The following is a 26883-nucleotide window of genomic DNA, read 5'->3' as shown; positions in this document are numbered from 1 at the left end:
TTGGCTAGAAATAATCTTTATTCTCCATACCTCCCATAGTTTTAGATGATGGTTCAGAAACAGGATGAGATACTGTCTATGCCCATGTCCATTTATACTTTAATAATACATAGTACCCAGATTATTAGATCCGTTTTCCTTGTAAAAGGTACCATTTATTTCTGCTAGTGCATGAACAACTGGAAATCAGAATTTGGGACCAAGTCAAGGCAAGATCCTCATTTGAAGGGGCACTGTCAACTTGAAATCCAGTTAGTTTCTCCAAATGACTTAAAAGTAATTTCTCATCTGGCTCCCTGCCTCTTTTGGAGGACTTTTGTCACTCTCCTCCTCCTCCCCTCCCCCATGATGCTATGTGTGAGAGTCCCACTGCCCATGCTTAAGTGCTCTGCCTAAGGCTGGGATTCTGCAATGGGCTCCCCTCAGGCCCCCTCCCTGCACCAGCACAGAACACCGCTGGAGTCTCAAAGGTTCTGTGTGGGCACAGGTTTCAGACCACGTGGAGCTCACTACAGGACTGAAGCATTTGGTGGCCAGCCACTCTACATGGCAAGCAGTGTCAATACACAAAATACTGCCAAATGCACAAAGCCAAATGGCAAGAGTTTTCTCTATTTTCTTTCAATAATGGGGGTTTTAGTGTGTGTGGTTATTTTGTTTAGCAGCAGCAGCTACAAAATTTTCAGGGAAGCTTGACAGTGCCCCTTTAAATTGTGTTTCCAGCTCTCTAGAACTGATAGCTTGAAATGATAAACGCTTCATTGACATTCTGCAAATTTTAAATTGGAAAATCAAAGCTAATCAGTTGCTTTTGTGCGCACTTGTCTCCCTGAGACTAGTTTTACAGAAAACAAACCAAGTACCCTACTCAGTTACAATGCAGTGAAGAGGTTTTAAATTAGTATTAAACCGACAGAAAGCTACTCCTACCCTGTTTGGAATAATAAATCATCTGCAACTAACCAACCATTCATCCACCTTGCAGGAAAAATCAGTATCTTATGCCAGGGTAAATCAGTGTAGCTCCACTGACCGTACACCAGCTGGCGTTCTGATTCGCTGTGCCTTGGCATATGTACTGGTCCTCCCCGATGTAGACTTTACATGTATAGAGATACATAACAGCATGGAAACAGCTTTGTTTGCTAACATAATGCCCATAACAATCTTTTTAAACCTGTAAAATCAGAGGAACATTTCAATAAATTCATACAGTACGTTATATTAATCGTTCCGCAAAGTCCCATCTACAGTACTTATAAGTGTTCTGCCTGAAGACTATTATCTCAGCATTTAACAAGTGTATAACCAGTGACACAGTAAAAGAATGCGCTCAAGACATGGCTAATGTAACTTTCGTTTTGAAGTTCAATTATGGAGCCATTTTGAATAGCTTCTTCTTTTCCATCAAACCTTTTGGCATGAATCTGGGTTTTTTTTTTCAGCTGATATAAGTTCTGTTTGCATTACATGTAGGAAGATTTCATTCAAATGAAATTGCACAAGTCAGAATATCTAGCTATTGCATATATATTGAAACTAACTAAAAATTGAATAAGCGATACTTACACAGTCCTGGTTATACATTCCTAAAGGCTTAATAATAAAAGTTTTAAAAGAGAGAGAGAGATGGTAAAGAGGCCTCTATAAGCCAAAAATCAGGGGTCAGTTTGACCATCACTTTTGAAATAGGGTTTATAAAGAGCCACCTTGACTCCTTGCAGAAACAAATGATGCACTTGTATCCTTTCATAAATGTGCATTTTAGAATACAAGTGAAGCTCTAAAACTAATAATATTGGTTGGCTGCAGTGCTGACAGAAATGAGGGGGAAATGCCCTAGAAATGTAATCTGTTGAAAACATTTTAAGGGGGCGGGGGGGCGTTCTCCAGTGGTTGAAGTAGTCTGAAACAGGAGGAGAGCTCTCACCCCACCAGCTGAGGAGGAGGGGGAGCTATTAGGAAAGGCTGTGCCCCTCCGCTTTTTGGCAAAGCAAGAATAGCACTGCACTCTTTCCAGATCCCCTTTAGTCTGGCTCCCCTGCCATTCACTTTTGGGCAGAACTCATCACTTTCAACTGAGATTTCTGCTTAAGAACTGATGGCCCAATGTTCATGCTACAGTGCAGCCCAAGCCTCCTCTCACCCCACTGCCGTTAGCGGCAAAACTGCCATTGACTTGTATGGTGCAGAATCGGATCTCCAGGGCCTGATGCAAATCCCACTGAAGTCATTGGGAAGACTCGTATGACTTCAACCGGCTTTGAAGCAAGTCCATAGCGTTTTGAACCTGCAAGGTTAATGGGAGTTCTGCCATCAGGTCTGCGGGCTTGTGCCCTTACATATCACATTAACCCTTCAGCAACAACCCTCTATCAGTTGACAACAGTTAGTGTTACACAATTTTAAGACCTTAGAGGGTCAAACGTGAACATAAGTCAACTAAACATGAAGGTAAAAAGAGCATTTTCTGCTCCCACGTTATATGACAGTAACATGACTATAACATTGCTGCTTTGGCATTTTAAATCACAAGTCTGTGGTGTCACTTCCTGGTATAACAGAAGAAACCCAACTCCATGAGGAACCCCCTTTCTAGGGTGGAAAGCAGCAGAATACAAAACAGACCCTCAAGTTTGGGAATTTTTGTGTCTGGAATAAATCGAGCCCCAACCCCACAAAACTCTGTTTTGTTAAGCGAGTCATGATATCCAACAATCGAGTGCACCTGTTTTGCGTACACAAAAAATGTTCTTTAAAAAGCATACAGCTCCAATATTTACATACATATTAAGGTTGGGGGGGGGAATAACATGAAAAGACAAAGGTGTCTCTCACAGTTATGTAGTCAAATCATATTTAGCAGTCAAGTAGCAAATTGGTGTAGTGTAAGAAAGAAATGGTCACAGAACATATAAATGCAAAAAAGGAAAAAAAAAAACAAAACCCCAAACAAACCGGCAATCTGGATATTAGATGGATACACTTTTCCTGAAATTTGTCCTTGATTCTTGAAGAGGAATTGATGGATTCTGTTGCTCATCCAGTAGTCAGCTGTGCTGAAGGCCTGAACAGTGTCCAACAGCTTTTTAACCACTATCAGCACAAGGTAAGAACCTTAGCTGCAACCATCAATCAATCTAACTAGTACCCTGAACAAATCTCTTTCAGTTAATAGTTCTCGTTATAAAGTTGGACCTGACTGCGATTCTTATATTAACAAATATAGCATATCAATGCAAATTTGCTGTTTTCTAAAATTATAAATGGTCAGATAATTAGTTCAGCAAGAGACAAAGTGCATCTATTTTGGTTCTTTCCATAGATCACCTGCTTTTGCACGTTTAACGTCTTCACAGTTTAAAATATTGTGAAGAAATTATGTCTATTTTTATGTAGAACTTATATACATACACATATATATATACACACACACACACACACACAATTCTGTACTTTATATAGTCATTAACACCAACTATGTATCTATTTGCATTATATACAGATGGCATGTGTATGTGCACTAAATGATGACGTGGACTGGAAATATTCTATGAAATTTCATGGAGTAAGAACAGGGAAACCGTGAGTGAATTAGTAAGAGCTTTCCAGACAAGCAGGACTACATGAGTTAGATATGGGAAAGCCCAACTGTCATTTCTCTCATTTCCCACACAGCTACTACGCTTTTGCTTTTCACCAGCGGAAGCTGACAGGTCTTTCTGTTGAGTGAAAAACAGAACAGTCAACATACTGACGATTCTGGGTATCTTGACGAACTCTGAATGCCACATTGCTAACCACTGAAAGTACTCACTCTGAAGTGTTATTGCAGAGTTACAGAATATCTACCAATCAGTCAGAGTCAATGAGGTTTTCTTCTCCAACAAGTGGTACAAACATATAAATAAGTATTTTAGCACAAAATATATAGCTTAATATGAGTCAAGTTCATGTATAAATAAGAGCTAAAGGCCTATGGGTGAACTTTGAAGGCCAAGAGTTCCTCAGAGTGCATGTTGTTTAAGGAACGCAAGTCGGGTAATTTCAAAAGAAGTTTTGTAAAAATAGAGGCTTCGTTTGGATGGTTTTTCATAATTAAGGTCCTTAGTGCACGAATTAGTGTCTCTTGCAGCGCCTCCACAGAGTTAACATTTTCTATTCCAGATCGATCTAAAGAGAAAGGGAGGGGGGAAAAAAGGGTGGGAGAAAAGGCAGGCAGGCATAGCTTGCAGATCAAAAGTCAGTTGTCCAAATCAACGAATATAGGAAAAAATGTAAGCTAAGACTTTCAAACCTGGGTGCCTCAAGCGAGTCTCCCCACATCCCTATTTACACCCTGATTCAGCAAAGCTCAGACATATTCAGCAAAGCAAAGCACTTATGTACTTTACTGAAGTGAGATGGATTTAAGCACGTGCTTGAAGTAAAGTATGTGCTAAAATGCTTTGCTGAATCAGGGCCTTAGCTGCATAATGAAAGTAGACTAAAATTTGGAGGTGCTGTGCACCCAGCAGCTTCCACTGACTTCAACAGGAACCGCAAGTGCTCAGCACTGCAGAAAATCAGGTCTAAGAAAGAATTTAAGAGCCTAGCTCTAAGGTCCTGTTTTTGAAAATCATCATCTTGGGGAAGCTATTTGAGCCAAGTGTTTGTTGCCCTCAGCAGCCACCAATGAATGGAAGCAGAGCAAGTTCAACACTTTACAGGCCTGGGCCCTTTCTCAGGTTATAATTAGTTAGCAAGCACTGATAACAGAACACGTCACAGGAGACTGCCGCACCCGAACGTGTTTACTATCTACATGTCTCAACATCCTTCCCTTTTTCAAGAAAAAATATTCTACGCAGATTCTGCCTGTCTCAAATACAGAACACAAGTGCACAGTTTGTGAGAGCATATAAGGAGCCTTCTCCCCCACACGCACATGGCACAGGTATGGGACCAGGCAGAAATGCAGCCCTTGTACACTTGGGAGCACAAGGACTGCTCCCTCCCTACTCTCCTGGGGCATGTAGAATCCCAAAGGTGGATGGGAAGGGAGGCATGGCCACTGCTCCAGCTTCTCTTATGTACTGGCTAGCAAAATGGAGGACAGGGAGAGAATAAGCTGCATTCCCAAACAGCTGTAGAAGCTGTCCTACAGTCTCCACCTGCTGGTGCTGTTTTGGTTTTTTAAACACAATGTATCACAGCAGCAACACTGCAGAGAATGGGATTACTCACTAGTGGGACTATTCAAGTGAGTAACTGCTCACCCATGTGAGAAGACGGTTACTCACCTGTAGTAACTGTTGTTCTTCGAGATGTGTTGCTCCTATCCATTCCAGTTAGGTGTGCGCGCCGCGCGTGCACGGCATCTTGGAACTTTTTTCCCCTAGCAACACCGGCGGGCCGGCTGGCGCCCCCTGGAGTGGCGCCGCCATGGCGCTAAATATATACCCCAGCCGGCCCGTCCGCTCCTCAGTTCCTTCTTGCCAGCTACTCCGACAGTGGGGAAGGAGGGCGGGTCTGGAATGGATTGGAGCAACACATCTCGAAGAACAACAGTTACTACAGGTGAGTAACCGTCTTTTCTTCTTCGAGTGATTGCTCCAATGCATTCCAGTTAGGTGATTCCCAAGCCTTACCTAGGCGGTGGGGTCGGACTATATACAAGAGAGATGTACACGCTAGAGATCGTGGAGAACGAAGAGCACTTCACAGTTCCAACTGGCCGTCACGGGCGGTAAGAAGGAACTGAGGAGCGGACGGGCCGGCTGGGGTATATATTTAGCGCCATGGTGGCGCCACTCCAGGGGGCGCCAGCCGGCCCGCCGGTGTTGCTAGGGGAAAAAAGTTCCGAGATGCCGTGCACGCACGGCGCGCACACCTAACTGGAATGCATTGGAGCAATCACTCGAAGAAGAATAAGTAGTTTACCATGTGGCCCTTAGAAAATGAATTGCTAGGTCTGATGGAGAACTCAAAAATCAATAACCTGGGAATTGTTGTTTAAGGGCCCAGTCCCGCATGCCTTGCACCCTGGAAACTCCCAGTGATACTAAGAACCCCATCGAGTGTTTGGGATGTGGCAGGAATACAACCTCAGTACAAATCTCAACTCTGACATTTTAGCATTTTATAGCAGCAGAAAACACAATTTGATGGTTTTTAAAGTATTTAGTCAAGTCCCAGACAGACTAAAAGTGTCCTCAATTCCCACTGATTTCAATAGTTGAGGTTGTTCATCTTTTTAAAGATTTGATGGGCTCTTCAACTGCACAAGGTATGGTTCACTAAACCCTATTGCTAATACAGGTTCCAATCCAATTGCAGGATTGAGACCTTACCCAAAAAAGTGAAACTACTAAACTATGTACCAGGCTTTGAAGATATCTCTGAGGTAAAAAGGCACCTTTTTCTCCAATTACCCGCACTGGTCTAAGTCAGGAGTAACTTCCGAGAGGTCAAGTTACACCTGTGTAAAACTGGCGTAAGTGAGGGGAAAATCAGGCCCACAGTTCCCACTCTTGACCTATTACTTGTCTGGCTGCTGACACTTTTCGGTAAGTATATTCTACTACAGCAGTGAGACAGCAGCAGGAAAAAGCTAGATATTTTTCTTTCCTTTTAAACAGAAGTTTGGGTTCCAGAGTAATAGCAGAAAAGTCCTAAACATTTGCAAATCAGAACTGTTTTTTCCCCCTTGCCAGAGCTGTAAAAGTTTAAACTACAGGCTGCCAGGAATTTAGAGAAGACCCATTAAATCCTTTAAGCCAACTTAATTGGGGCTCAATGTATATATTTTACAGGGGCCTTCACGCTAATGACAACTGTATTCAAAGTTTGGCAAAGGTATAGATTAACTTTCTTTCCTTACCAGCAGAGACCAGGACAACTGCGGTAAACAAACTCATTTCCTCATCATTAAGTTGCAGGCCACTTAGTTTCTCGCTAAATTCAAACATGGAGTTGAGTAGATCGCCAGCTCCCATTGAATGCAGATCATCCACACTGTACTTCTTTCCACTAAGAAAGGTGACAGTACGTTCCTTTGCATCAAATAAAGACGCAAACCGTACCATTAAAACCTGGCAAAAGAGAGAAAAGAAAATATTGGTAGATTTGTATAGATTTAAGAGAAAATAAACTAATTTTACAACACTCAAATAGTCCATTCCTATCACTTAGCATCTTGATTAGAAATAGGCAGTACCCCACTTAGCTCTAAAGAATGATGCAAGGTACTTCCCTGAAATCTGGAAGAATAAGGAAAATTAGCTGTTGTTTGACAGGGGTGGGGAGATAGCAGAGCTAAAAGCTTAGCCTCGGACATCCTGAGCCATAAAGAAAACACTATTCACAAATGCACCAGTGTGAGGACTTGTTTATAGCTACTGAGCAAACAGAAATATTCATGGTATTAGAAGAAATGTTTTCTTTGCCCTGTATGTGTGGGTAGCAAGTAACGGTATCAAGCTAGAGCCTCCCCTGGAGTAAACAGGAATAGCTGCATTGATTTCAATGGTGCTATGTTTCAGCGTAGCAGCTGTGTTAGTCTGTATCCGCAAAAAGAACAGGAGTACTTGTGGCACCTTCGTGACTTATACCAGCTGAGGATCTAGCCCATGGTGTGTTGTCTGTAAAAGGTACCATGCCACTCCTGGGTTTTCACTGGCAATGTTAGTGAGCCCCGGTGGAAAAGAACAGAATGTGTGTCTTTGGAATGACTAACACAACAGAGCTTGAAATTACACCTTGTCTGTAGCTACCAATTGGGGATATATTTTTGGTATCGGCACCTCTTTTTGAGCATTTACAACTGTCAAACTTTGCCTCCTTGTTCTCAGCTGCACGGTGAAGCTTTTCCATGTGGAATGGTTAGTAAGGTTCCATTTGCTCAATGTTTAACAACTCCTGACATGTTTCATTGTTTAAATATAATGTGCAGAACTGCCACTTTCTGACCTGGATAAACTAAAACCAACTTCATTTTAAAACATCCAACTTGCTTCGTGTTATGGCCTTGATTTTCCCACCCCCCCCTCTCAAAACCGGAACAGGCTGCTGGTGTGCAGAGACTGCCTGTCAGCCTGACCAGCACTGTCTTACTGTTTACTTGCACTCCCCCCATCTAGCTGTATCTACCTGTCATCTCTTGTCTTATGTTAGTGTGTAAGTTCTTTGGGCAGGGACTGTTGGTAGCACTAGGGCACCTGTACAATGCAAGGTTAGGTCCTTAGGAAACGGATCCTTGGAGGCCAGCAAGCTGTGCGGGAAGCTGCCTGGTGTGAAATGCTGTACGGGGGGGGGGGGGGGGGGAGAGAGAGAGGGAGACGAGTCTTAGGACCAGATCCACAAAGGCATTCGAGTGCCTAACTCCTATTGATCTGGGCCTTAGGCAACTGACTGACAGGTTAGAGCTAGGCACGTCCTTCAGCTCAGGATTCTCAGCTGGCCCCTCTGCTGGAGTTAAGCACCTTAGCCAGGTCAGCCCATGCCTCAGCAGCCCAAACTCAGACCTTTCTCGTAGAAAACGAGACACACCCTCACACAGCCGATCACCCAGTGGTTAGTGGTCCTCTTGAAGTTGTTCCACTTATCAGCTATTTATTGGAGCAGGGATCTGAACCTGGACCTCCCACATCCCAGGGGAGTGCCCTACCCACACAAACTTAATCCTGTCCCAGTTGTCTCTTATGACTAGCAGTGGATCTTAAGTGTGCTCTGAGAATGCCTCTTGGAGTGGGCCTCGCTTGGGGGGAAACCCACGGAGGCTTCTGTTTAAGCAAGGGTTCAGTGCAGCTTGTTAGCTGTGGGACAGCATCAGGACCTAGGTGGCTCTGCGCACGCCTACAGGTGGAAACTCTATGTGGGTAGGCAACGGCTGAGCACTGATTTTGACAAGTTGTAACTGGCACCTAAATTGTGGATTCAGGTGCCTAAAGAGGGAGTTAGGCACCTATATACCCTTATGGATCTGGCCCAGGAGCACTATAATATTATGGGTTCACTTTCAACACCCAAGAAATATATGCTGTGGTGAATTTTAGCACCATGCAGAAGCCTATGCATCAATGAAGCCTTCAAAATACAGTTTAAATGGGCCATGAACAGTGGGCAGGTCTGGGGCTGGCTTTCTGCAATGGGGAATTTCACTGTAAGGTGCTGAACACCCTATGCCGCCACCATTTTCCCTGGAAACTGAAAATGCTCAGAACTTCACAGGATTGAGCCCCAGAAGTGTGGAGTCACTAGCCTAAAATAATGAGACTTCTAGGTGAACAGGGCGTTAATTCTGGACTTCAAACCATATGGCCCACTCCTTAGCTGCTGTAAACCAGCACAGTTCAACTGAAGCGCTTGAGGCTATGCCTGTTTACACCAGGGGAGGATCTAGAGCTAAAATTCAGAGTGTAAAATAAAATCTAGACTCCACATAGGCATTTTAGACAGGACCTCAAACTGGTGTCTTCAAAAGGGGCCTCAACCCTTTGTGCTTGTGCGTGACCGTGTCTTAGAAGGCATCTCATTTGTGCTCATGTACAAGTACTCATGCACAAAACTACACACAAGTGATTGTACATATACAAAGAGGCTGTACTTAGAGAATTTGGCTCCCTGATGTTTCAATCTATATTAACAACAGCTCCAGTGATTCCTGGGATTGTCTTTCACTGGCTCATCACTTTTAACTATTGTAATTTTGGTTTTGCTTTTAAATTTTGGTCAGATGCCCAGAGGCCTTTTGACATTGGCACCACCCCACTACATCTAGCTATTCATTACATTGTTATGTATAAACGAGGGAATAAAGGTAAGCATGTGGCCAGCCAGGGCTACTTCTTATTTTCCAAGGATATGTCTGAATGTTGAGAGCGCCTTTGGATATGGAAACATTTTATTGATGATACTGATCACTGTTGTGAAGACAGAAGAATGGGGCTCACAAGTTCAGGTGCTGAAGTGCCAGAGGGAAGGTTTAAACTTGCTAATGTGGTTGTTCTATTTTAAGTTATCCCCCCAGGTTGATGTCGGTCTCCGCTCTGTGGAACCTGAGCGGAGCCTAAAACGTGTAGAATTTTTCAGACAGGAATCAGCCTTTTTGCATAATTCGAGCAAGAATTTTAATGGCTACTTCAGGAAAAGATGTGCTGGGGAAAAGTGACAGTGAGGGCTAAGTACAAATATGGTAATGAAAATGTAAGACAGGGCACTGGAAGGGGGAGCAGTCAGAAGTAAAGAGAAACTAACACAGAGGATACCAGGACCTGGGTCTGAGTTTCACAGTGTAACATGTGCTTCTCACTCCAACAACTGACCATTCTAGAACTGTGAAATTTAATGCATTATCAGTGAAGAAAGCAAGGGACCCAACAACTTTCAGGAGAAAATGATTTCTTCAATGCAAGTAAACACACAGTCCAACATCCCTGCTTCAAAAGCTTAACTCCACTATTAATAGTGTGCATCACACACAGAGGAAGACAGGCCCCTAAATAAAGGTCATCAAGTGAGGGACACTGACTAGTTGTAACATCACATCAGGAGTTCTTGCATTATTAACCAGCTGATACCAATTTACGTACAGTACATAACGACCATATGCAAGCACAACTTGTCATAAAGAGCTGGTGGTGCTAAGGCCCACTACTAATGACCCAGCTATCAGCCATGTTGTAGACACTATGTAGTATCTACAGTGTAGCGACTGTATTGCTGAGTAAAGTTCCAGCTAGTGACACCAGGGGATACTGGAATCTCCAGTGACTGCAGTACCCCTGGTTACCACCAGAGGGACTCCTGTGCAGATGGAATCACTCTAGCCCCATCAGGTCTTTCTGCAGGAGACTTCAGGCAGCAGAGGAAACAGGTGCGGAGCAGAGAACATGAGCCTCTGCGGGATGAATAATTCAGATTAGACCCACAGAAGCAAGGTTGCTGCCTAGTTCTGGGCTAAGCAACAGGTAGCTATTTAAAAGAAACAAATGATGAGTTCTGGGGTGAGGGAGGAGGTGGAGCAAGGTTCTCAGCTGTCTAAGTCTGGGAAAAGGGTTTCTGGTTGAAAGGTTTTGTTGAGCGGACACAAAACTATGAACACTGCTGGGGCTTAAGTGAAGTTAACAGGCTCCAGATATGAACAAGATCCTCAGCTGGTGTAACCTGCTATAGCTTTATTGACATTAATGGTTATATGCCATATACCCATTGAGGATCTGGCTCCATCTCTCTAATGGAGCAATCACATACCCTGGGGGAAGTCTGATTCCAGATCGAGACACATGCATCTCTATTAATAAGGCATAAGATTGCTGCACAGTCAGCCTAACATCTAAAGCATGAAGGATGTTGGCAGGGCATTCGCTGTGATTCTCACCTCAAAGGTCCCAGCCTTTAGAAGATTAACCTGGTCGTGCTGGGAAAGATCTCGGAACCCTGGAATGCGTTTTGCGAACTCCACCACTTCTTTCACTGCAGGGGTGAAGCTCATCGAAAATTCTTCCCAGACTTCATGGCCAGTCTTACTTGGGTCCACAAAGGGAGTCTTGCTCATTGGACAAACCTAGAATTTACACACAGAAAAAAATCCCTCTTCAAATTATATTCCACATTTTAACCGATCTTTGAAAGAAGCAGACGTTGTTTAGGACACCAACACGCTAATCATACAACAGATAAAATAGGAATATTCATTAGTTAAGTACCAGAAATATTTTATGCAGCTCCATTAAATATCAGTTTAAAATTTTGCTAACTTTGGCTGCTCCAACAATGTAATTAGGGAAAGCTGCTACCATGCAGGGAATTGAAATTGAACACCCCATTTCTGATCTCACTCTCTCTGGCTTCTAGTTATCCCTGAACCTGCCCTCACTTACTCAACTGTAAACCAGGATCAAAGAATCTGAACTGCTCTTTTACTCCTGGAATGGGCGGGGAAGAGAATGCTGATAGGAAAGCATGTTCAGACACTGGCTGTCATCCTGTTGGCATCTCAGGGACAGCTGTGACAAACTCCAGAAAAAGACAAACGCCAGTGACGAGCAAGCTCTGCTCAGCGTTTAGGAGAGTAACCATGATACAGCAGTCTTGTCTGAAATCTAGGCAGACTAGCAAGACAGAGAATTATTAGTAATGTGTAGGGCCTACAGCCACAACTGGAGGTCTGAGCCCCACTGGGCTAGGCACTGGCCACACACAATAAAGAAATCCCTGCCCCAAAGAGCTTACAAATAAGGGGATTCTCAGGGAGTTGAGAAAAGCTTGAAGGATCGCCAGAAACTAGGAGGTGGAAACATTTAGCCAATTTCTACTTCAAGGTTTGCAATTAAGGAGCATCACAGAACAAGAACTGGACTATTTCCTATGTTCCCCCTCCCCAGTCTGTTCCATCTGGCAAAGAGCGAGAGAGAGAAACAGACTTTGTTTAGGACACCAACACACTAATCATACAACAGATAAAATAGGAATATTCATTAGTTAAGTACCAGGGATACTTTAAGGAAAAGAAGCAGCTACTGCAAGGTAAGGGGGGAGGGCTTATTTAAAAATGGGCAAAGGGAGGGAAATATGCAGCATTGTTGCTTGACTTAAGTCAGTTAGGGTGATCAAAGAGGCTGCAACAAAGAAATGCTTTCTGGTATGTTGCTGCTACTGGACAGTCCTAGATGAGTGGGGATAAAGAAAGGAAGAGACCCATCCTTGTAAATCCTATCACTGGCTCAGCGTTTAAATTGTTGTAGGGGTAGAAGGACAGGTTTGTTGTGGACAGCCCAGAAGCATCCAAATCCAAATGTTTTAAGTCGTTTCCATAAAAACACCTGATCTCAAATAAAATAAATAAATAAATAAACCTAGCCCTAATAAAAATAAAATAAAATAATGACCTGTCTGACAAGATGAGCAAGTACTAAAAGACCCTGGTAAAAACAGACTTAAATCAACTAGATTAACTCTAGGGACGAAAGCCTGACCCCACTGAAGTCCTCACTGACTTCCAGGGGGCCAAAGTTGCATCTCAGAACTTGTGCTTGGATACTTTTTAAAATACACTTCAAGTTAGTGTATCTACCTTTGTAAATTATTTTAAAGGTTTTATCCCCAAGAGGAAAAGGGTGGGAAAGGACCTACTGATTCACAGGGCTCACTTTTCCAAGAAACCTACTGTAACCTGATTTTCAACTATATCTTTTATGTGCTTTAGTTGAAAACAGACTATCTGGCAGCTAAAAGCATTGTTAGAAGAACCATCTCAATTGCTTGATTTCAAATCCCATACACAGTATAAGCCGTTGATCTCTAGTAGTTCTTTGCCCTAAACTCTGTTGGGTGCTATCTGGACCAAATTCATCTGTGTGCAACTTCACTGATTCTGGGGCTACACTTGGCCCCATCTGTATTTATAGATCATTAAAAACACATGGCAAAAAAGTCTCCCTGAACCAGCAACAACAGACATTACTGTACCAGGTGCATTCTCCCTCCAGTGTTGCATGAGTAAATATTCATGTTCTCATTTGCCAAAAACCCATCTTCTGGGATCCTTTCACACATTCTTTGAATATAACCATTGGGAAAGTTCATACAGTGGCCATTTGGATAATGCATTACATTTCTCCCTTTGTATTGTCCAGCAAGATGTTGCTCACTCTCAGTATAATGGGTGTCACTAAGCCCACTGCTACAATGGTCACTATTCAAACTATATTGCTCAGGGTTCTTTGGAATTCTTTCCCCGCTCTGTGGCTGCCTGGCCTCAGCTGGGTTTTCAGATCGCTCCTGGTTGTACATGAAGGTGTCCTTGTGGGCTCTGGTCACCATACCAATCACTTCTTCCTTCGCAATGTCAGAGGGAGGAGGAGGAGGAGATGGACTTTTGATGTTTTCCACCTCTTGTTGGGGTTTGGATGTAAGCGCTTCTTGAGACAATGGGGGCGCTTGCTCCTGATGCTCTGTTACTGTTTCATTTGGCAAGTGACCATTGAACTGGCAGTTCATCATGGTCTTCATGGCACTTTGCATTTCAATCAGCATCCTCTGTTTTTCACGTTTAGGAATGCGGCCAAATCGAACAGCTAAGGAAGAAAAAAAAAAGGTTTTAGTTACACAGGTGCACACCAAATTCAGTCATGAAAACCACTACACACAAAACTGATAATCTTGCCTTTTTATGCTCGGGCACTAATCCTGATCTCATCTGCATGGCTATATAACAGCAGTAACTCCACTGATGTTAATCCAGTGTAAAGCTGGTGCCAGATTAGAATCGGGTCCAAGATCATGTTATGCACACTGTTTATATGTAAAATGAAGGCAGCAAAAAATGTAACAAAAGTATCTGTATGTCCCTTTTCTTGGTTATTCCAAACTAAGCCTGGTCTATACACACAGTTGCACCCAAATGTGTGCTTCAAAACTGATGTCGTTAAATCAGTGCAACTTTGGCATTTCATTAAACTGGTTTACTTAAATCAGTCGGGTACCAGCCTGAGTGTAGACAGCCCCTTAGGGGTTGTTGTCAATGATACTCAGAATGACAGCACAATTCTTTTAAATAAAGTTCTAGGTTACATTTGCCCAATGAGCGTTAAATTTGTTCCTGTTCAGTATGAATCTGAGGGAAATAAAAAGTGAAAAAAGGTGGAGGTGGGAGGGAGAAATTCTCAGCTCAATTAAATTTGTGCTTTGGAAGCCAAACAATCTACATTTTCAGCACCTCACTGAAAACCACTGCACGAGGCAGACTTTTGGTGAGGCGTACGGAGATTTAGCGGTGCAATTTCAGTTACCATTAAAGTTGTGCAGCTCTGTGCTTTCTCCTTGCACTGAAAACTTACTCCTGAAACTCTACTCTCTGTAATAGCTATGGGCCTGACCCAGCTCCTATTAAAGTCTTTCCACTGACTTCAGTGAGAGCTAGATTGGGCACCATTTCCTCTTGTTTAAAAATAAAACCTAGGAAATGTATGCAATACACTGGACAAGAGGGTTTGGATTCTTATCTCAGTTACACCAGTGTAACTCCACAATAACCCCACTGCCACCAAGAATGTTATTTTGGATTTACACCAGTGTAACTGAGATCAAAACCTAGCCTAATGCCCACAGAGGAGCTTAAAATACTGTTTAACTCAGTAAAATAAACGAAGACTGTTATATCAAGTCCGTCCATCTAGCAGCTGTCGTGCGTTCTGTTGTATTAATCCCAACTCCACATGCTCAGAGAAAGGAGGACTTTCTTGGCTATTTTATATATGCTGGTCAGTATAGCCACACAGTGAGAAGACCTAGCTAATCCACATGTAAGGGACAACATTAGCATCCGAGTACAACGGGATTCAATTGTCCGTTTCTGCCTCCTTACGACCTTTGACACATTTTCTTTTGAGATGGGAGGTACGTGCAGCACAGTTCACTTTCACAATGTCATTATTCAATTCGGGAACATACCATCTCTTGACATTCCAACAGACAAACATTTTTTGAAGCGGCATTGCTGGCATCTGTTCCTATTCATTCTCATTATAGAGCAGTTGTTATTCTTCAAGCATTTCTTATACTGGATGTTTTGCTGAATGCTTCTTCTGAAAAAACCCTGCCGATAAAAACCACAACCCATTACCCTACAGGTCAAATCTTCTATCAAGATCCAGCCGTTTGCAAGTAAGCTTCACTTCCTCATATACACTTTCAGAGCCATAAGTAGTAGGTGCCACTCGTAGCACCTTACAACTTCTCGTGACTGGTTTTCCCTCAGACAGTTTTGCTAGCACAGTGAAGCATAATATGTGAGGAAGAACACGGCAGGATTAATACAATAAACTGTTTTTTCTAACTATAATAAATTCTAAAAGTTTCCCCAGCAGTCAAAACTTAAGATCCAAGGCTCTTCAGTATTATTATCCTCATTATACTGATGGGGGAAACCAGCAAAGCTGAGAGATTAAGTGACTTACCCAAAATCACACAGAATATCTGTGGCAGGGATAGAAATAGAATCCAGCTCTCCTGACTCCCAGCCCCATATTTTAGCCACAAGACCACTCTTGCACAATGTCTAGCCTCCTCCATTCAAGAAAATGGCTTTCGCATAATTGCCAAAAGCTCCTTCACAAAATGGGCCATTCATGGTGTTCCAGTGTCTGAGGACAGACCTTTGATCCATCAGTGGACACGCAGGCCACCAGTTTAGTTGTTTCCATGGGAAGGCATGGTGTATTCCCAAGCAGCTTGTCTTTTTAAAGCAACCTGCGTATATTTTTAAACTTCTCAGATTAATGTTTTATTAGATTAATATTAATTTAACTTTTCAACATCAGCACCGGCTTACCCCATGATTCCAATTCTTAACTACCCAGTGATTTGAAAACTAGTTGGCATCCACAACAGAATGGAGACTATTATACTTTACCTTACAACCCTCACAAGCATGAACACCGTAGTGAAATCCTGAAGCGACATCCCCACAGACTTTACACAGGAGGACCATGCCATTAAATTCTAGAAATAGAACAGAAGAAAGTGGGCATGAAAATCCAATGGTAACATTCTGCCTCATAGGCCATGTCTACACTGGTGGCGGTATGTAGGGTACATGTAGCTACACATCCCAGTGAAAGAGTGCGGACCTGCTGGAGCCTTTCCCTGCAGTGAGAAAAGGCTCTGGCAGTGGGACACTACGTTGCAGCGTAGATAGGGAGGCACTGCTTGGGCACGTAGAGAGCCGCATAGGGTATATACCCTAGGGTTCAGCCGGGTCTCTACTCTACTTGTCTAAGCAGTGCCTCATTGTCTCCACTGCTATTCATACCTGTGCTAGCTGGGTATGCAGTGTATGTGTTCTACATGCCACTGCAAGTGCAGACCTACCCATAGAATACACTTCTGCCCCCTAAAATGTACTTTGCAAATGAGATACTGCAAATCAGTTCAATGTACAAGAAAGAGAGGAGACAAAAACAAGAACACAGGAAAACCCTGCCCAACTCAGCAGGGATTAATTTAGGAAGAATCGCTGGACAGAATGGGGAGAACACACATACACTGGGCTAACAGTGAATTTTTAATAAAAGTAGCATTGCACTCAATGGTAGAAAAAAAAGTCTGCTTACATTTATGAATTTTAAAAGGATCATTTAGGAAACTAGGTCACCAAAGTTTGGGCTCAATCTGTCTTCCCATCAGGACAAGGAAGCCCATATAAATGTTGCAGTTTCCCCAACTGAGAATAAAGATCTTTTCTTAAAAACAGAAATATTAAAAGACACTGTTAACTTCAAAATCACGTTGCAAACAAATAAGTCATTTTACCCTTTTTACTAATAAAAACTTCGGTCACATCTTGCAATTGACTCCATGCAGGCAGTTCTCCACAGCCATACATAGCCTCCCCATTGGGATGCACTTGCAGAAACAGGACCTTACATTATTAAAGGCGAAAGGATTTTCTAAGTCCAATTTGCTTACCACTTTTTATGCTCTTTCTTTATATTTTGCATGTTTTGTTCCAGCTTAGATAGTAAAGAATGGGACTTTCCAAAGAGTTCAGCATTGCCAACTCTGCCAGTGACTTCAGGGGAGCAGAGTTGGACTAATGCTGAGCACTAGAGCCAGTTGGAAAAATGTCAGTGGAACCATTTGCCATCTGAGACTGCAGTTTCATTAAAGTTCAGATTTAGTCCCTAAACAGAACATGAACAAATGTCAATCTTGATATCCTTTGTGAAAGGGAATTTCTGTCCTCTGCATAGGTCTGCTAAGTGCTTTTAAAAAATCCCACCCTAAAAAATCAGTTAAGTCAGTCTCAATTTTGTTTACAGCCAATTACACTTTCAGGTTCTTATGCCCTGATTCTGCAAACACTTAAGTGCACCAGCAGCTTTCTGTACATGAGCAGTCCCGTTGAGTGCTTCCATGTTTGCCAAACAATGTACAAAGCAGAAGAGGAGGGGAAAGGTCTTACTGAGATCTTGGATTTATTTATTTTGGGTGGGGGTTGGGTGGCAGAGAAATATTTTTTTAAATAATTTGAAGGCTTTTTAAAGTACAATGATCAGACTTTACCGTTGGCTTCATAATGCCATAAAAACACAAAACATGAGCATAGGTGCTGGAACCAGGGGTACTGGGGGTGCTGCTGCACCCCCTGGCTTGAAGTGGTTTCCATCATATACAGGGTTTACAGATTGGTTCAATGTCTCTCAGCACCCCCACTATAAAAACTGTTCCAGCGCCCCTGTATAGGAGGGTTGTCCAGAAAGTTTGACTGGCAAAAATAATTTTGTCTCAGGTAGAAGAAAATAAAAATTAAATTCAAATTAAAAGCTTATTGAAATACCCTCTGATCCATATATCGCTGCAGTCACTATTCAATGTTAACATTCTTGTAAAAAAACAAAAAACAACTGGGGATCACTCTTAGCTTGTAAAGACTGCTTTAAAAAATTCCTTTATTGCTAAACTTCTGATTATCAAATAATATATAATGCAGAAACACAGTAACTAAAGCAAGTCGAAGCCCATAGGCGCCAACTTCACACACCGGCGGGCCCCCTGCACCGACTCCACCTCTGCCCCGCCCCCATTCAAACCCCTTCCCCAAAGTCCCTGCCCCAACTCCACCCCCTCCCTGCCCCCATTGGACCCCTTCCCCAAATCCCCACCCCAGCCCCACCTCTTCCCTGCTTCCTCTCTGAGTGCGCCGCGTTCCCGCTTCTCCCCCCACCTCCCACAGCTTTTTACGCAGCAAAACAGCTGTTTCACAGCAGCAAGCGCTGGGAGGAGAAGCGGTGACGGCGCACTCAGGGGAAGAGGCAGAGGAGAGCTGGGGCAGGGCTCTTGGCTGCTGGTGGGTGCAGAGCACCAACAAATTTTTCCCCATGGGTGCTCCAGCCCCGGAGCACCCCTGTAGTTCTGACCATACCAACTTTTAATTTTATTTCATTTGTGGTTTAAAAAAAATAAAATCCCTTGAGCTGGAACTTAGTGCACACGTTCTGAACACATTTTTACTGGTGTCTGTCTGGAGTAGTTCCTGGTGAAGGAATCTGTGTGCACGTATAGTGGCTAGCACAATGAGGTCCTGGGCCCTGACTGGGATTCCTACGTGCTACCACAATATAAACTTATAAAATGATTCACTGATCTCTATAATCATTAAACAGAAACACTGATGGAAATAAGAATTTGTTCTTAGGTTTGAGCCTGTGGACTAAACTGTCTTTTAAAATGACATTTGGCCAGGTTTCAGTGAAAGGAGCACAAAGAGAGACTTGTAGCAGACTTTGTTTTAGCACTTACATAATTTCAAAACTGCTGGGGCTTTTTATATAAAAAAAAAAAATTAGCGAGAGTTCTTGAGTTAAACTTACTTGTGGGCCAAAGGACAATATGGCCTGTTGGCACCACTTTGCACTGTGAGGAAGCAGTTCCAGGTCTGGGAGTGGCATCAGTGCATTTCATATCCTGGATCAGTAAAACTCAGGCACATAGCAGAGGTGATGAGCTTGAGCTCAAGGAGTAGGGTTGAAAAAAGATTGGAAAGATGGCTGATTCAGGCTGAAGTTGTGGCTTCTGTTTAGCAAGAGGCTGTTTGCTCAACATCTTGGCCAGAGGATGAGCACCATAGCTACCGCTGTCTAGAAGGAAGGAAGTTAGAGATTAAGCGTGGAGGGAATATTGTGGTCTCCAGAATGAAGGCTGGGAATGTCCTCAGGCCAGGTAAGACCAGCCATCAGTTTGAGACAGTGGAGCATGACAGTGCATGTTTACCTGCCCGATAATACCTCAAAACATACATACTTGTAAGTCCACCATGGCCCTTGGTCAATCCAGCAGCACTCGACCGGCTTGTTTTAACAGCATCATCTAGCTGATCATTCTTTGGCATGCCGTCAGAACCCTCGCTGCTCCTACTGTTACAGCTGCTCTCGGAGGTGGAACTGTTTGGTGAAGATGGTACAGGCGAAGAGGATGACTGGAAACTACTCTCTGAGCTCTCACTGTGACAAGAGGCTGGGCTCGACGCTGAGCTTGAAGAGCTGATGTAAGCAATCACACTCCCTGGGAGAAGGAAAGCAAAGACTGTAATGACGAAATACCAAATTACGTACACAGCTCACAAGTGATCCACTTCCTGAGCCGGCACCACCTAGGGGTACCAGATGTCCTGATTTTATAGGGACAGCCCTGACATTTGAGGCTTTTTCTTACATGGGTGCCTATTACCCCCCACCCTGTCCTGATTATTCACACTTGCTGTCTGGTCACCCTAGCACCACCTGACGCAGCATTCCATGTGTCTTTACGTGGGCCTCTTTCAAACCCCTCCCCCAAACTCATTCCTTTCCATTAGCTTTCAAGGACTGACCTCCCCTTCCATCCCATCTTCCCTTGCCCTCACACCTGACCTCCTAAAATGGAAAATGAGATTAGATAAAAGAGGGAGCAGAGGACGGGATCAACAGCAAGCGTAAAAAGCTTGCATCTGAGGTGGTGGATGATGGGGAGTCACTGGAGGGACTCAAAGCTGGGAGGATATAACCTAATCAAAACCTGATCTCAGAAGCAGTGTTCTGAAGGGAATTCAGGGTAGGAGGAGCAAATTGGATGGGGAGAAAAGACTAGATCTTAGAGGTGTTATGGAGACAGAAGCAGAGATCATTTAGATAAGGGTAAGAGAAAGGGCAAAGTGAAAGAGGACACCCAGGATACAGGCCTGAGATAGGGAGGAGGTTGGTGGTGTCCACAGTAATGGAGAAAGGGGATGGGGCATGAAGATAAGAAGTTCAGTCCTGGCCTGTTTTTATATTAAGTACCACTTGTTGCATTACAACTCTTCGTAGCGCATTTAAATATAGTTTCAGTTGCCAGGCTCTTTGCAAGGCACTGCACTTCCACTTGCAGAACAGGGAGACTGTTTAGTCCTAAACTCTTGAGATACTTTTGGAGAAAACAGCTTCTTTCTCTCTTTTAGGCATGGAAACTGATTTGTTTTTTCATACGGTCCCTTCCCCAGGTTATAAGCCAAAGGAATGATCTCGCAAGGGACACAACAATTCTTTACTCTTCTTTTGAGAACCAAGTCAATTGTCATCTCCAAGACCTAATATTTTAAAAGCCATTACAAAGTATTTGCTATTTCACACTAAAATTGGTAAAAGCTCATTGGCAAAACCCAAGCTATTGAAAAACTGTGTTTAATTCCTTTTCTGCTCCCTTTGTACTGCTGTGGAAGACCTCTTTACATATGACTCACTACATACCAGAATAAGATGATGCACATGCCTTAAATCAGTAAAAGCTACAAATGACAAGGAGTGCTTGCTCAACAGATTAAGTCAGTACAGTGGGTCCTGGGTCATAGTGCCTTATGTTAATTATAGTACATCTGAGGATAAATGCTGCCACTCTGTCCTACTACTCTATTATACCTTTGTGATACATAAATAATTTCTAGAACATTGAGTGATCCTCTGCAACATACAAACTGAAATACTTGGCACAAGAATCAAAGATGGATAGTAAACTCGGAATTTCATTGCTTTTGTAAATTTAATTAAACCTGTTAACATTGCTGTAGCAGCTTTACTGGACCTAGTTTACTTTTTAATAGTGGTGTAAAAACATTAAAATAAATTCAAACTTAAATCTCCCATTCACCATGTAAAAGATTTTTACCTTCTACCTAGTCCTTCAGCAAAACTTTGTTCAGGTGGAATTCTATATCAAGTGCTTACTTAAGTATGCACCTTACAGGGATTACTTTTCAAGTCCTGAAATGCAATGCTGGTATATTCCTTAACATCATTCCTGTAGGGTTATTATTATAAACCATATGTAGTGCAATGATCAGTTCATCCAGAGCTAAGTTTTCAGTGTAGTGTGCGAGAGAGGTGGCACTTGACACAAGCCATGTTATCGTAATGGAAGCTGAGCACGATTCCACCAAAGAAGCGCTAAAATATTACAAAAAAAAACAGGAGTACTTGTGGCACCTTAAAGACTAACAAATTTATTGTAGCATGAGCTTTCGTGAGCTAAAGCTCACTTCTTGATTGCATGAGAAGAAGCTCACACAACTATATTTTGTGTTAATTAAAAAAGTAAAGTGCCCTGTTTTCCTTTTTTTTTTTCTGAACTAAACACCTAAAATATTACACAAGCCCCATATTAACCAGTTGGGGGACACATAGGCCTGGTCCTATGCTTAAACTTAGTTTGACATAGCTACAGTGGCCAGGAGTGTGAAAAATCCACACACCTGCATGCTGCAGCTATGGTAGCCTAACCCCCCAGGGCAGATGCAGCTAGGTCAATGGAAAAATGCTTCCATCAACCTACCTACTGTCACTTGGGGAGGTGGAGTTTCTACAGTGATGAAAAAAATGGCATCTTAGCTATGCCACTGTAGACATGGCCCAAGTGTCCTGCAATTCACAGGACAGACCCGTGTTTTCCCTGGGTGTCCTGCTTACTGTTGTACCTGACATTAAGTCACATTACTGAGTTAGCAAAGGAAGGGAAGCATGCTTCCTTCCATGTGAGCCCAAGCAGAAAAAGTGAAATGCCAATGAAAGGAGACCTCCTGCCTTAATCACAGTGGGGAACACTAAGCAATTGCACCCAGTACCATATAGAAACAATCATGTCTCCTCCAGTGAAGGAGACTCATCCTCACGCCCTATAGCAATGGTGGGCAACCTGTGGCCCGGATGCAGCCCGTCAGGGTAATCCTGTGGCGGGCTGTGAGACCGTTTAACCATCCAGAGGCACAGCCACCCGCAGCTCCTAGTGGCTGCAGTTCGCTGTTCCCGGCCAATGGGAGCTGCGGGAAGCCGCGGGCCACAGGGGCATGCTGCCGCCGCTTCCCACAGCTCCCAGATTGGGCTCGGCAGCTGAGAAAGGCAAGGGAATTCCTCGTTTGTGAATGCTGCTGGAGCTTAGGCCAGAATTAGGTGCTGAGCTGCTCAGCAGTGCCAGGCCTTAGGCAGATTTGTGAGTGCCCACCCACAGAAACCTAGGTGGCTTGGAGACTTTATCAGTGGAGACTTGAATGCCTAGGGACTTTAGTGGCTACAGGATCAAGTGGCAGCTGAGCCCTAGTTCTGTGAAAGCCAGTTGTGCCTAAATGTTGGACTTGGGCAGTTAGGTGCCTGAGTCCCCACTGAAAAATCTAAGACCCACTGGGTATACTAACTATTTCTGTATGCTAGGGACTTCTTGGTTACCTGTCATATTATTGAGAAATATATTAAAACGGAGACTATCTTGGAAGACTGTGGCTCCTCAGAAATCCTTTGCTCAGATTTTAATATTCTTTTCTATTTGACTACAAGTACTAGGTTATAGCTGCATTTCAGAAAAACCCACGTATGCAGTGCAGAAAAACACATTTCCCAGAAGCAGCAGGTCCTGATATTGTATGGACGAGTCAGCGCTGCAGACACAAACTTCTTGACTCTTAAAATTGAATTTGCTAACAAAATAAAATTCCTTTGACTTCTATATCCTAAACTGAATTGTTGTGATGTGAAACTAGTTCTGGATGCTCATTTTAGTTATAGCCACAAAGGATTCTGAAAGAAATTTAGAATTCCAAATGATATACTACCACCAGCTCACGGTGAACATGTATTTTGAGCAGGAAGTTATATAACTTCTTAATGATGACTCCTGTTATTTATATTTCAGTAGATTATTAAATCTTTGCAAAAAACAGAGTTCAGCTACCCAGATGCTATTTTAGTACCAGTCTCTACAGGTTGTTGCAATAGCTTAGATTATTTGCCTTTCGTCTTTGACATAAAAGTTTAACAATGAAAAAAACTGAAATGATATAGGGTACAAAGAGAAGACTTTAGGCAAAAAAAGGAAGTTAACAGTTCTTTTTGCTATGAAGAATTTTCTACTGTACAAGATTATCACATTTAGGTTCAATTAAAAGGGAATCATCATTCTAGGGCAAAGGAACTGTCTTGAAAATAGCAAAACTGGCACATTAAATTATCAGCTCTTGCTGAAATAATTTCTAGATGCACAGTCACACCAAGGGTTATTTAGCTGCTGGCACAGCAAATGTGTCCTTCCAAAATCAATTTAATTCTGTTTCATAAAGCACTGCCCAATGTTTTTCACTAGAGCCACAGGAGCTGTTACATAATCAGCCGCTATTATATATAGAATAATAAAACCCAGCCTTTTCACTCAATTTATTTTAAGGGAGGATGCAGGAGCCATTGCGTCCTTACATGGCAATTACTTTTCTCCTATTTTTGTAAAGCCAGAACTCCCCCACCTTCCCATAAAGCCCAGACAGACATTCTAATTCCCATATGCTCAGGCAGGACCCAAGATCTTTTTGTGTAACACGCTGTAATCTGGACGTGTCCAGCCATCTGACTTGCTGGGCTCATTACGTGAGTGCAACCGTCAGCGAAAGCAAGTCTGCGCCCCTCTTTCACCTGTTATAGTCCTGCTGTTGCAAGAGCCTGTCCACGTGAGAAGAATTTTAAACGTGTCTTCATTCCAATCACATGGGCAGGCACCCGAATACAACATGCTATGCTGCAAGGAGCCAGTAAGACTGCCGCCCGGGGGCCAACCCTACGCCAGGGGAGGGTGACCAGATGTCCCGATTTTATACAGACAGTCCTGATATTTGGGGCTTATGTAAGCACCTAGTCCCCCCGATTTTTCACACTTTCTATCTGGTCCCCCTACTTCAGGGCTCCTAAGTACCCAGCACTTTTACTCGCCAGAGCTCTGGGCAAGCACCAGCACGGGGATGGAGGGGGGAACAAGGGCAACGCCTCTCCCCTGCCCCACCCTCTCCTCCCGGCCCCCTGCCCCCTGCCCAGCCGCAATCACCTGGTGAATGGAAGGGGGCAGCGACCCCCTACCCCCAGCCCCACTCTGCGGGCGTTCTAACCACGCCCCACCGGGACGGACCCGCCCTCCGTGTGCCAAGGTTCTAGCCACGCCCCCTTCCGAAGGGAAAAAGAACACCCTGCCCCCGCCCCCGCCCGCAATGCAACGCCTAGAGGCGGCGCCTCCCGCTCCAAAAGGCGAGCGGTAAGAACCTTGGAACACCTGTGGGGGCGGGGTCAGAACGGTGCAGACCCCTCCCCCCCCCGGCGCTCCGGTGGGCGTGGTCAGAAGCGCCGCAACGATCGGGCCGCCTCTGCCCCACGTGTCCCCTGCGCGCCCCGTCCCGTCACCCCCGCTGAATGTAGGTCACCAAAACAGCGGCCTCCTGCGGGCCTCACGTGTCGGCGCCGGCAGCCGCCCAGCTGGCCCGCCCCAGCCCTATTGTGCAATCGTTACGTCACAGCCCCGCACGGCCAATAAGCGAGCACGCAGCGCGGAACGTAAACAGAAGGCACACATGGCTCGGCGAGCGGGTCCATGTGAGGCAGGGCAGGCACCGGCCACGGGCTCCGCAGGGAAGGGGCGGGGGGGGGGGAGCGGGTATCAGTCCGTGGGAGGCAGCCGCAGCAACCCAGGTTCCCCAACATCCGCCACACAAATGGGACAAGAGCAGCGGGGGAGGGGTGACTTTAAACCCCAACAGGCTCGGAATATCCCCCCCCCAACCGGGGATCAAACCCCACAACGTGGGGGCAGCTGCCCGGCCCACACGCGAGACGCTCTACTGACTGGCTACGCTGCCCTGACAGCGACAGCCGCCCTCCACGGCCCTCATTCCCCGGTCAGGCACTCACCCACCCACCCGCCACTAACATGGGGCTCGCTGATCACCCACCTCCAGATCCCCCCGTGACCAACACAGCGCGCTCCCCCTTGACCCCCAAGCACCCACCCTGGGGCTTCCCCCCTCCCCACACCAGCACCCCGTACTAGCAGCTGAGCTTGGCAAGTCTCTTACCTGCATTGACCTCCATACTCTCCTCCTCCGACGAGACGGCACCAGGGACCGTGAAACTCCCGACTGGGGGACGCGGTACTCTGCGGCCAAGCAGGACTTGCACCCCGACTCTCCTGCTCCCTGCCGCTGCTCCTCTACATGTGCCCCCAGGCTCCCCGCCAGCCGGCACAGTACAGCGGCTGTCTCTGCAGCGGCGGCGCTTCTTCCCCGGTCCTGGCTGGGCGTGTGTCTGCAAAGCAGCAGCAGCAGAAGAGCCTGGCTGGGAAGGTTTCCTGCTGGGCTGGCTCCTGGTACGGCTGCTGCTGCTGCTTCGCTCCTCGGGTTCCTCCCCTTCACAACAAAAGCGATTGAGACACAGGAGAGTCACAGAGTGCGGCACTGACCATGTGACCCACCTCCATCTCCTCCCTTCCTTCCCTCCCTGCGCGGGCCCCTTCTCTCCTCGGGCTCGGGGCAGGGCCGTCCCCTCCCCTCCCCCTGGGCAGGCAGCTCCTCCCCCGGGCGCTGCCTCCTGTCTCTACCGCTTTACCCAGTGACACACTTCCCTGCAGTCCCGAGTGGGGGGCTGGGGCGCGCAGGTCGCACACACGTGCGTGGGTGGTGCGCACGTGCTTCTGAGGGTGCATAGGGGCCAGCAATTGGGGGCGGGGTTACCTTCCCCGACCTGCAGCCCTTTCCTGTCCCTCTCAGTGCGGCTGCAGGACTTTTTGCTCTCCTGCTCGCCCCATCCCCGACTCGTTACATATGGTCACGGCTGAGGGGGAGAGATCAGGCCGGGGAGCAGCCACCAGCACTCAGAGTCCTGACAGCCGCGGGGAGAGCAGAGCAGAATTGATGGTGGACTCACTCCTGCTGTCTGCTCTCTCTCTCTCACACCCACACCCACACCCCTGTCCTTTCCTTGAGTGGACTGATAACGTTCTTTTTGCTTCTTCCCTGTGGCGTAGTAAGAAGTCTCATCCCTTGTTTATATTTGAAACAGCAGCCCAAGGGTTAAAACAAGAGGCCAGGGGTAA

At 44.9% G+C, this 26883-nt stretch overlaps 1 protein-coding gene across 7 annotated transcripts; it reads right to left on the bottom strand.

Moving 5' to 3' along the window:
• NR1D2 (nuclear receptor subfamily 1 group D member 2) lies at positions 1-26285 on the bottom strand. 7 transcript variants are annotated; one of them, XM_039525628.1, is made up of 9 exons: positions 19783-19917; positions 19353-19619; positions 17094-17222; positions 16394-16482; positions 15433-15577; positions 13450-14057; positions 11360-11545; positions 6863-7073; positions 2154-4173 (listed from the first exon to the last, which is right to left on the bottom strand). In XM_039525628.1, the coding sequence occupies exons 4-9, from the start codon at positions 16469-16471 to the stop codon at positions 3977-3979; spliced, it is 1425 nt and encodes a 474-aa protein (XP_039381562.1). In that variant the 5' UTR covers positions 16472-16482; positions 17094-17222; positions 19353-19619; positions 19783-19917; the 3' UTR covers positions 2154-3976. The 7 variants fall into 7 exon arrangements, with proteins under 7 accessions (XP_039381558.1, XP_039381562.1, XP_039381557.1 ...); XM_039525624.1 differs by lacking the exons at positions 17094-17222; positions 19353-19619 and adding an exon at positions 25868-26285 and having other exon boundaries at positions 1-2290; positions 19783-20043; XM_039525623.1 differs by lacking the exons at positions 17094-17222; positions 19353-19619 and adding an exon at positions 25868-26284 and having other exon boundaries at positions 19783-20043.
• Positions 26286-26883: the final 598 nt, after the last annotated feature.

Source organism: Mauremys reevesii, linkage group 2, assembly GCF_016161935.1.
Source record: "Mauremys reevesii isolate NIE-2019 linkage group 2, ASM1616193v1, whole genome shotgun sequence".
NCBI lineage: Eukaryota > Metazoa > Chordata > Testudines > Geoemydidae > Mauremys > Mauremys reevesii.
The sequence above is the reverse complement of the archived record's forward strand: the minus strand, read 5'-3'. Positions and strand labels throughout refer to the sequence as shown.

What these genes read in the sequence shown, in the direction of transcription:
- NR1D2 (XM_039525623.1), bottom strand. An exon ending in CTGGAGGGAGAATGCACCTG is followed by an intron (nt 11,546 to 13,449) that starts GTACAGTAATGT and finishes TGTAAATTCTAG; the next exon opens with GTTTGTCCAATGAGCAAGAC. An exon ending in AGTTGTCCTGGTCTCTGCTG is followed by an intron (nt 4,174 to 6,862) that starts GTAAGGAAAGAA and finishes CTTTCTCTTTAG; the next exon opens with ATCGATCTGGAATAGAAAAT.